Below are 10,621 nucleotides of genomic sequence, written 5' to 3' on the forward strand. Positions count from 1 at the left end.
GGTAGAGTGTTCATCCCTTAAACTGGTGCCTGACTAATGGAACATGAGTATGACCAGTATTGATGTCAACATTATATAGTGTATACCTCAAGATTCCCTCCCATTCTAACAAAAATAATTAGTTGTATGTGAACAGACTTTGAGCATACTGTACGTTATTTTATTGAATTGATTATACCTTACTTCTTTCCAAATAGAATTGCAGTGACTTACAACAAAAACACATATAATAAGGTTAAGAGAATAAAACATGAGCACCAAGGGAAAAAGTTGGAAACAATATGCTAACTGTAAGAGAAAGCATAACAAAACATGGTGCATTAGGGACTGGCTGGAAGTCAAAAGAGTATGGGGAACACCCCCAAGCCCACAAGTAGATAGTCTCTGAAAGGGAAAATGTCCCTCTCTTGAATATCCTCAGTTGACAACAGAGGCAAATCACACAAGGCCAGTACACTGCCCTGGGGGCAGAAGTGTTAGCTATTAGAGACGTGATATGGTCTTCAGTCTTTGGAGAGAAGCTCAGTTGTGTGCTCCAGGGACAGTCGACCAAGATCTTGCATCATCTCTCCCAAGGTTGCATTGGAAATTTTTTAAAAAGCAATCTGTGTTCCATCTACTTTACCTTCCTTCTCTTTCCAACTCCCTTATTTCTCCTTTTCTGATCATTATCATCATGGCTAAGGAAACATTTTAACCACAAGGTTTGGGACAGTTTTCTGTCTGATAGTGAACAAGAAAAACGCAGCTCTACCACCACCCCATTCCCATTTCCCTGCCACCCAGGCGCCCCTACCATCCCCCTCCGGTACCCAGTTAAGTGAGATTTTACTTTTACTGAATTTTAAACTGGACCTAAGTATACCAGATAAGCGACGGACCACTTTTCTGTTTGTTTTTACTTAAATATATTTTTAAAATTCTGTATTATCCAGGGCACTTTTAGAAATCCTTCAGAATGATAGCTAGTATCTTTTATATGGACCTTGCCCAATTTCCTAAGTGACTGAGGGTATACCTCCTCTGGCCCTGTCAACATTTTATAATCAGTGATACTAAGTACTAATCTTAAGTAGTATGACATTTATCTTTAACTTATTTGGTAGTACCTCAGAATTTCATTGCCAGCAATCAATAAAATAATATGCCATTTTCACCTTTTAGATGACTTTAATCACTGCTGTTTAAAAAGAAACTTTTGGGGTGGAAGTTGATATATTTGAAAGTAAACAGATAATGTTACCTAGGAAAGGCACCTATTGAACTATGAACATCCCTGGAGTATACTATATATCCAGAGCATAGTTAATATTAAATGGTGAGACTGAAGTGTGGTTTCTATTTTAAGCTGTTAAATTTCAACATGAAAGTGCCCTTTATTCAGAATAAATATGGCATTCATGAAAGATGAAATACAGAAGGTGCCAAAGAGCTGTGAATCCCTCCCAGTGTGAGGCATAGTGGGCAATATTTGATTTTCACCACCTCTTCCCTCCTTCCAGCAAACAGAACTCTACCTCAGCTCTGACTCTAGATTCCCACCCTTTCCTGTAATAATATTGTACAGTCCACTGTTTGTGCTTTATGAGGTACCAGAATTTTAAAATAACCATTTATTTGAAGGAGAGATTTTCAGATATTCCATTACAAATTCTCCTGAAACCTAATCATTGCTTTCCTTGTATTGCAGTTAAAACTACTGGCTTTAGTACAGGGAAATGTGTTACATTTATTTGAAAAAACGTATCCCTCCATGATTTGATATTTTTTTACAATGAAAGTCTGAATAGTTTAATTATTATATTCCTAGCTAAAATTTAAATCTGAGTCTCAAAAAAGGCTCTATGCTTTACAATGTTTTTGAAATACACAAATGCTAAGAACTGTGCTACAGCTGACCTATATGATCAAATTTGGTTGCTGCAAAAATCTTATGGACCGTCTGATCTAAAAATCAGTTCGGTGTAAATATTTAATAAGTTTTAAACAGCAAATGCCAAAATTTAAGTAGCTGATTTCTTTTTTCCTATCTGAGAAAAAGAAAACTAGTTCTGTCATTATTTAAGCATGTTTCTTAGATCTTTGATGTAAATATTTAAGAACCTTAGGATTTGGAGCTAGTATATAGGTTGTACTATCTTTCAAGATTAAACTTAATCATTAAAAAACCCTTTCTGCCCTTTGACTTAACTTTCCTCACCTTTTAAAATTTTCTCATTTGTTTAAATATTGGTTTAATAAACAGAACTGCTTCATATATCTAAGCGATTCTCTTATTTCAAAGAGAATGTCAAGTTCGAACTTCATTGTTCCAAACTTTTACATGTATATGTATGTATGTGTTTTTCCCCCTAAGCTGAGAGCTGGTCCATTTGATGAGTTCCAGATCGCTACCATGCTAAAGGAAATTTTGAAAGGTCTGGACTACCTGCATTCAGAAAAGAAAATTCACCGAGACATAAAAGGTATACAGAAGTCTAATGTGAACCTGAGAAAAACAGATGCATTCTGAGGAAGCTGAGGGTTTTTTCATCTCTTTTTCCCTCCTAGCTGCCAATGTCTTGCTCTCAGAACAAGGAGATGTGAAACTTGCTGACTTTGGAGTTGCTGGCCAACTGACAGATACACAAATTAAAAGAAATACCTTTGTGGGAACACCATTTTGGATGGCTCCTGAAGTTATCCAGCAGTCAGCTTATGACTCAAAAGTAAAGTGTTACCTGTACAAACTATTTTGTTTTTAATATTAAGTTTTATATAGCGTACTATCCTATTTAATAAACTGCCTTAATACTCCTTCCTTTTAAAGTATTCCTAAAGCTAGAGTCACGTCAGTTGTTGCTGGTAAATCATACGTTCCCTTGTTGCTGGTAATATTTGGACCTTCTTCCCTTCAGTGGCCTTTCATCCTACTTGGAATACAATCCAAAGTTCTTACTATCACATATGTGTCTCTCTACAGTCTGGCCCTTGTCTACCTCTGGCTCATCTCTTATCACTCTCCTCTATTTTCTTTTTTTTTTTGATCTCTCTTCACTTCCACTTTTTTTTAAATTAATTTGTATTGGCCCTCTATTTTCTATCTGCTTCAGCCACAGTGGCCTCATTGGTGGTCCATAAACACAGCAAGTCCCCTCTAGCCTCAGGACCTTTGCACTTGCCTCTCCCTCTATCTGGAATAGCCTTTCTCCCAATTAGGTCTCTGCTTAAACATTACCTACACAGAATGGTCTTCCCTGGCCATCCTGTGTAAATTTGCAGCCCTTTTACCTTATTCATTATTCCCTTATCCTGATTTACTATTTTCTTCACAGAACTTAGCACCATCTGACATCCTATTATTTATTTATTTATCTGTCTCTTCTACTAGAACATAAGCCCCTTGAGAGCAGGGATTTTGTCTGGTTTGGTCACCACCTGAGTCCTCAGTGCCTAGAATACAGTACCTGGCACAAAGTAGAATATTCGATCATTTTTTTAAATAAATGAATTATATTAATAAAAATTTATTAACATCACATTTCTTGAGACACTTTCATATTGTATGACCGTTAGACTCCACAGGTTATTTTGTGGCATTATGTTGGAATGGAATTTCAAGGTAATTGTTCTTTCCTCCTTACCTTAGGCTGACATTTGGTCACTGGGAATTACTGCTATTGAACTAGCCAAGGGAGAGCCACCTAACTCCGATATGCATCCTATGAGAGTTCTGTTTCTTATTCCAAAAAACAATCCTCCAACTCTTGTCGGAGACTTTACTAAATCCTTTAAGGAGTTTATTGATGCTTGCCTGAACAAAGATCCATCATTTGTGAGTATATATGCTATGACTACTATTTTCTATGATCAGATCTACATAGAGCCAGTGTGGTTTGTTCAACAGTGAGGAATACAGTGCCTGTGAAAACTGTCTAAGATTCTTCCCTCTATGTTCCCTCTATGTTGCTAATTTTGTTTAGTTGTTGACAAGATCCGCAGTTCCTTCTCTCCTTCCCCTGCATCTTTTTCTCTCTTTTCTATGGTCCCTAGCTTCTTCTTTATTCTGTTGATCATTTCCTATTTCAGTGGGAAATAAAGTTCATTTTCTAGGGTGTCATTATGAAAGTATATGTATAACTATTCACAATGATTTTTATTCAACTGTGTTTTCATTTTTCATGAAAAGTTGTTTGCGTTTCACTATTTTTAATTTAAATGTTCAGAAATTCCAACATGAAGTTGTATACGTTTCCTGAAGTCTAATGAGCTCCATTCATTTACTTGGCAAAGTTGATTACAGTTGTTCTACTGTTTTTAAAATAAAGCTGCCCGATGACTTCGAGAAACTAGAAATATACAAGAACTGAATTTGATGTGACAATTTTTAAGTTGCTAATGGCTATTCTCATAGTAATAAAATACTAGGGGGAAAGTATCCCCCACAGCACCTGGTGTTTGTATTTAGATGCGATATGAATTAATGTGTGATGAAGAAGGGGGTCATATGATATGTGCAGATAATTAAAGTTACAGCCTTGCTAGTTTTCACTCTTTTTTCCAATTTACAGTAAATATAATAAAAGTATTTTAAAGCACTATTTTGAAACATTTTAAAATTTTTACTTAATTATCAAAGTCCTGCCATGTGTTTCTCTGCTTTTAAGAAAGCCCTGCTGCCTGTTGCTAGTAGGTAGGCCACTTTTTGCCCATTGGGCTTTAGCAAATTGGTACCAAAGTAGTGAATTTAATTTGGTTGCCTTGAGCCACTTCAAAAGTAGAATTAGCTATTGTCCTGTGGCATTTTAGTTATCCTCATATCTGCAGACATACTTTTACACCTTTCCGCTTAATAGCTGAAGTGATTTCTTATCACTCCTTGCAATCAAAAGAGCCTAGAAATATTCATGCATCCTTTCTTTTTTGTTCCTTAGCGTCCTACAGCTAAAGAACTTCTGAAACATAAATTCATTGTAAAAAATTCAAAGAAGACTTCTTATCTGACTGAACTGATAGATCGATTTAAGAGATGGAAGGCGGAAGGACACAGTGATGACGAATCTGATTCTGAGGGCTCTGATTCGTATGTACCAATTATTTAATTTTTATGTAGATAGCCCATTTTAATATTGCATATATTTTAACGGTGATCCAATATGCTTTCTCTAGCATAAAATATAAACCTTATTCTAAAGTCTGACTTTAGAAACTGTGAAAATCTTTTAAAATCACCGTCTGTGAAGTACAATGAATTTGGAAACACGTTTTTTTTCTTAGAAGTGAATTGCTTTAGTTTTAAATGGTCTCGGTCTAACCCCTAGTGGATACTTGAGTATATTACAAAATTTTGGAACAAAATTCGATTTAAGGTGTTTTACTAGTTTGCCCAAAGTGATGAGGAGCAATGTCTTCTCTTACTTTGATGGCAACCTGCAAAATCCCTCTGGAGAACTAACGTTTCCCAGCTCTTGGCCATGTACCAAACCGTGATCAGACCGGGACATTGAAATATTCATTTATATCTCATTTGTACACCCTAAAAAGTTGCATTGTTTTTTAACTGCAGCATTTATACTAACATTTTAACCTCTAAGTCCGTAATTTAATTTACTCCTTCGCTAGCTGAATTGACACAAAGGCAACACCAAATTTCTTTAGATATACTACTTGCATTTATGAGAAATTGCCCAACTTTTAAAAGGTCTGAAAAATACCAGGATAGTTGTTTTTACTCTGTTCTAATGGTTGTTGGCCTTAGCTGCCCAATGAGAGTCACCCATGGAGCCTTTCAAAAACGTAAATCAACTATACTCCAATATAAAATAAAAATTAAAAAAAGATCACAAGCCACACTACAGGAGATCCTGATCTAGTCAGTGGGAAGGGGTTGGGGCAGGGCTTTATATATGGTAAGAGACCTTCACGTGTGATGCTGGTACACACTTAGAGTTGAGAACCATTGCTACTCTTCAGTAAAAAGCAGCGTCGAGGGCTTCCCTGGTGGCGCAGTGGTTGAGAGTCCTCCTGCCGATGCAGGGGACACGGGTTCGTGCCCCGGTCTGGGAGGATCCCGCATGCCGCGGAGCGACTGGGCCCGTGGGCCATGGCCTCTGAGCCTGCGCGTCCCGAGCCTGTGCTCCACAATGGGAGAGGCCACAGCAGTGAGAGGCCCGCGTACAGCAACAACAACAAAAAAAAAAAAAGCAGCGTCGATTTGAAACTGAGATCAAATGATTTTTTATACATCGGGACAATTCTCCGTTCGGAGTCTGGCTGCATTGATTAGGTATTTTCACCAAGCTGTAGCATTTAGGAGCTTATAGAAGTATCTTTGGCAATCTCTTTAGGGAATCCACCAGCAGGGAAAATAATACTCATCCTGAATGGAGCTTTACCACCGTGCGAAAGAAGCCTGATCCAAAGAAACTACAGAATGGGGCAGTATGTATATGGAGATGATCACTTCCTCTTGGTAGACTTTTTCGAACTATATAGTGAGAGTATGATGGCCAAAAATTGTTAGAATTTAATACCCCTAAACGCTCATCTACCTCACTGTGTCCATAGTAGGTTTCATTTGCCATTCGTTTTGAGCTAATTAAGAAAAGGTCATAGAAGTCATTTAAGTGGCCATTGGTATGTTTTAAAATGCATTTTACCTAGAGATATCTAAACCCAGTGGAATCATGTATATCAGTTGTAATCCTCTAAGTTAGAGAACTTCTGGATGACGGATGGGAATTAGTGATGGGAAGAAAGCATGGAAACTTGCCCTGTATTGGGTCTTTTGGGAGGAGGATTCCAATGAATGCACATGAATGATTATTTTAATGTCATGTGTATAATCTATAATATTTGTTCAAAGGAGCAAGATCTTGTACAAACCCTGAGCTGTTTGTCTATGATAATCACACCTGCATTTGCTGAAGTAAGTACAGATTCATTAGCTTTGGATATCTATTTTAAGAAGTATAATAATTTTAAATGTTATAGCTATTGATCTTTCTCAGCTTAAACAGCAGGATGAGAATAATGCTAGCAGGAATCAGGCAATCGAAGAACTGGAGAAAAGTATTGCTGTGGCTGAAGCTGCCTGCCCTGGCATCACAGACAAAATGGTGAAGAAATTAATTGAAAAATTTCAAAAGTAAGCTTGAAATGTCATTTTAAAAAAACTATTTTGACATTTTCTGTTGCATGTTCATTTATGATGCGATAATATAATTACCTACTTGATTGAGTCATTCTGTTTATTCCTAACAAAGTCAATTCTTAATAGTCATATGCTTGAAAACTGTTTGTTTGTTGCCCATCTTAAACATTAGCTTTTGGAATTATTATCTTCGGGCATTACAAGGTAGTTTTCCACTGAACGAAATGGCCTGGCTTTTTTTTTTTTTTCCTCTCCCTGTTAGTAGGAGTACAGACAAAAGGTCAGGGGACATATTCTTATTTGGACCCTTGTAAATACCATTGAGGAATGCTTTCATTCTTGCCACTACTCTTATTACACTGCTGTTCACATTGTTTCAGTGCTAAAGTTCATTAAGTTTAACCCCCATAAGAAAAGTTAAGGATTTTAGGTAGAGAAACTCAAATGAAGACTCTAAAATGTTCTTATGTTTGATTTCAGTTTCTATACTGCCTCTTGAACTGTTGCTTTAACTTTGTTCACATTCAATAAAGTTCTTACATTTAATTTTTAAATTCCCTTTAAAAACAAGACTTTTGTATGCATATACAAACACAACTCCTTAGCTCAAGCAAGTTATAAAAAGCACTACTAATCTTAGCCTTAATCCCATTATATTGCTTCTCAGTGCATCTTTATATTCCTTTGTATTTGTGATGCCGCTGGGATCAAGTTGGAACAAACCACACAACCTGTAAAACACATAATCTCCTAGATCTTTCTGGCTGATAAAGCCTATTTATACTCATCAGCTAAAGCCCCTCTTAAAATCCCTTAGTTTTTAGTGGAAACCTCCCCTCTTTTCCAATTTGCAAACAAATCATTGGAAGTTGTAAAATCAGACCCAGAAGGGATTTTTGAACTGCTTTACATTTTAACGTTTACATGATGAGACGCAATACAATTTTTGTTTGCTGAATCAATTCTTTCATTGCAGAGTTCATACAGATGTAAAATAGACACATGCATAGTTATATATCAATTTAAGTTTTTCTTAATTTTATAGGTGTTCAGCAGATGAATCCCCCTAAGAAACTCCTTGTTAGTGGCTTCTATTTCATATGGACCCAGAGAAACCCACCAAAGCTACTTCAAGCTTAACAATGCTTAACTCATGAGCTCCACGTGCCTTTTGGATCTTTGCGACATTGAAGATTTGGAAGAAGCTATTCAACTATTTTGTGATGGTGTTTATCATTTTATATTTTAAAGAGATTATTTTGTAAGGAATAACTTTTAATACTATAGTTTCACCTGTATTCTAGTAAATGTTGAGATGCAGTTTTGCTTTTAGGTATCATTATTACTTAAGTTACTAGGATGAATACCTTTCATGTTTTGATCTTTAGTTAACTGTACAGTTATGAAACATACAGGTCTTTCAAAGTCATCCTAAATATTCAACTTTTGTAATCATCAAGCCTCAAAAAGCTTTTTTTTAAACACAAGCATATTCTAAAAATGACTACTGGTGGGGAGGCGGAAACAAGTCACACGTTCTTAAAGCAGAAGGTTTTTTTTAAATTTATTTTTGGCTGTGTCGGATCTTCGTTTCTGTGTGAGGGCTTTCTCTAGTTGTGGCAAGCGGGGGCACTCTTCATCGCAGTGCGCGGGCCTCTCACTATCGCGGCCTCTCTTGTTGCGGAGCACAGGCTCCAGACGCGCAGGCTCAGTAGTTGTGGCTCACAGGCCTAGTTGCTCCAAGGCATGTGGGATCTTCCCAGACCAGGGCTCGAACCCGTGCCCCCTGCATTAGCAGGCAGATTCTCAACCACTGCGCCACCAGGGAAGCCCAAAGCAGAAGTTTTTAATAAGCTCTTAGAAATGAAACCTGGAAAACTATTGACTCTTCTCCCAAGTGGGTATGATATTCCAGGCAGCTCAATGATGATTACATCTGAGAGCCCTGCGTTTGAAACATTTAGAGGCAACATGTAGCAACAGAGGTACCTCTTGGTGTGCAGTATTTACTTTCTCTTATAGAAGACACAATTGACCCTTATTTAACATGGTCGGAAAGTTAAAGCAGTACTAATTAGCCAAGGATGGATTTTTGGTAATACCGGAAGAATTAGTTTTTAATTCATTTTTAAAATCAACTCAAATCGCATATTATATGCTTGGATTTGGGGAGCTTAAAAGAAGCTGATTATCATGTGATTATAAATACCTGATCAACAGGTATGAATATAATTTACACCAGCATATTTTTGTCATGGTCATAAAATGTCCTATAAACTATTTATACATTTTTTTTCCTCATAACTATCCAATACATAAACATCATTTGTTCATTTTTGAAAGGGTATTTAAATAAGCATTTTCTAGTTCATATGAAAATAACCATAGTACAGGATGATTTCTGTCTGTACAAAGGTAAGTTAGACTGTACAGTTAATTTTCAGTTATATTTATGGTACTGTTACATGGGTAATACCTTTTTCTTTTAAGCCCAGTATATATATTATGCCTGCCTAAGTTCTGAAGTGGGGCTATATTTCAGTAGTTGTAGAATCATTGATATTAATTAGTTTTGATAGTTAATGTTTTAATGTTTGGGTCTGAACAGTTTGGTTTTTGCACAAAAGTCATTTTAATAAACCTGAATAATTGCCAAATATTAGAAGAAAGATTTTCTTCAAGTGAAGAATACAGTTTTTAGTCAAAGTGGCCATTACCTCTTCCTTTTTTGTAATAATACAGACACTTGAATAAGTTGTTTTTGTGTCACATGCCAAGAAAATTTTTTCATTGGTGCCTATACTGTAATAATTACTTTTAACACATTGTATTTTGAAGTAATAGTTCAGTTAAATTTTTCACCTGCTATGTAACTGAAACTCAATTACAGTTTATAATTTGTAGAGGTCTGGTGGTAATTTTGCAGCTCATATCATGTATCAAATGAATATTTTTGTAAAAATAAAAGCAACAAATTTTTAAATTGATTATTTGAAACTGTACAGCACAGCTGCACCATAGATAGAAAATTGTATTGCTTATTCATTATAGTTATTAGTCCTGTAAACTGTTTCTGGGTAAGCAAACTTCAGTGTTTTGCGGGGGGGTTAAAAATAAATATTTAAATTTCCTGGTCCCCAGTGTTAGTTTTCTTGAGGTGGGGGTATGGTGTGGTATTTTAATTGTTTCAAATCATTTCTCCTGTCCCCTTTCATTTATTGTTGGAACTTTTACACCAGTGTTTCCATTGGAAACTAGAAGGTATTCTTCACATTTTATTAAACATTGATTATAGCTCCAGTGAATATGTCCTGATTTCTGCCTCCTGTCCTGACAAAATTATTAATAGAGTCCTCTTTCACTCAAAAATGTCCTTCCTAGGTTACACAATAAACTTTATGGTCACCCTAGTTATAGTTTTATTAGGAAATTTTATACAGATTTGAACGCTGTATTTCTCTGGGGGAAACAAATTTCACAAAGATTTCT

At 36.1% G+C, this 10,621-nt stretch overlaps 1 protein-coding gene across 1 annotated transcript in view; it reads left to right on the top strand.

Annotated features, from left to right (window-relative positions):
• The window catches only part of STK26 (serine/threonine kinase 26), a 64,926-nt gene extending 54,693 nt beyond the window's left edge, over positions 1–10,233 (top strand). The window contains exons 5-12 of the mRNA XM_082680647.1: positions 2,357–2,465; positions 2,551–2,708; positions 3,629–3,814; positions 4,914–5,062; positions 6,327–6,420; positions 6,845–6,907; positions 6,990–7,126; positions 8,178–10,233. Coding sequence (XP_082536773.1) covers positions 2,357–2,465; positions 2,551–2,708; positions 3,629–3,814; positions 4,914–5,062; positions 6,327–6,420; positions 6,845–6,907; positions 6,990–7,126; positions 8,178–8,202 — 921 coding nt within the window. The 3' untranslated portion in view covers positions 8,203–10,233. The remainder of the gene's footprint in view (positions 1–2,356; positions 2,466–2,550; positions 2,709–3,628; positions 3,815–4,913; positions 5,063–6,326; positions 6,421–6,844; positions 6,908–6,989; positions 7,127–8,177) is intronic.
• Positions 10,234–10,621: the final 388 nt, after the last annotated feature.

The sequence above is a fragment of the Grampus griseus genome, assembly GCF_964374135.1.
Source record: "Grampus griseus genome assembly, chromosome: X".
In the NCBI taxonomy this organism is placed as follows: Eukaryota; Metazoa; Chordata; class Mammalia; order Artiodactyla; family Delphinidae; genus Grampus; species Grampus griseus.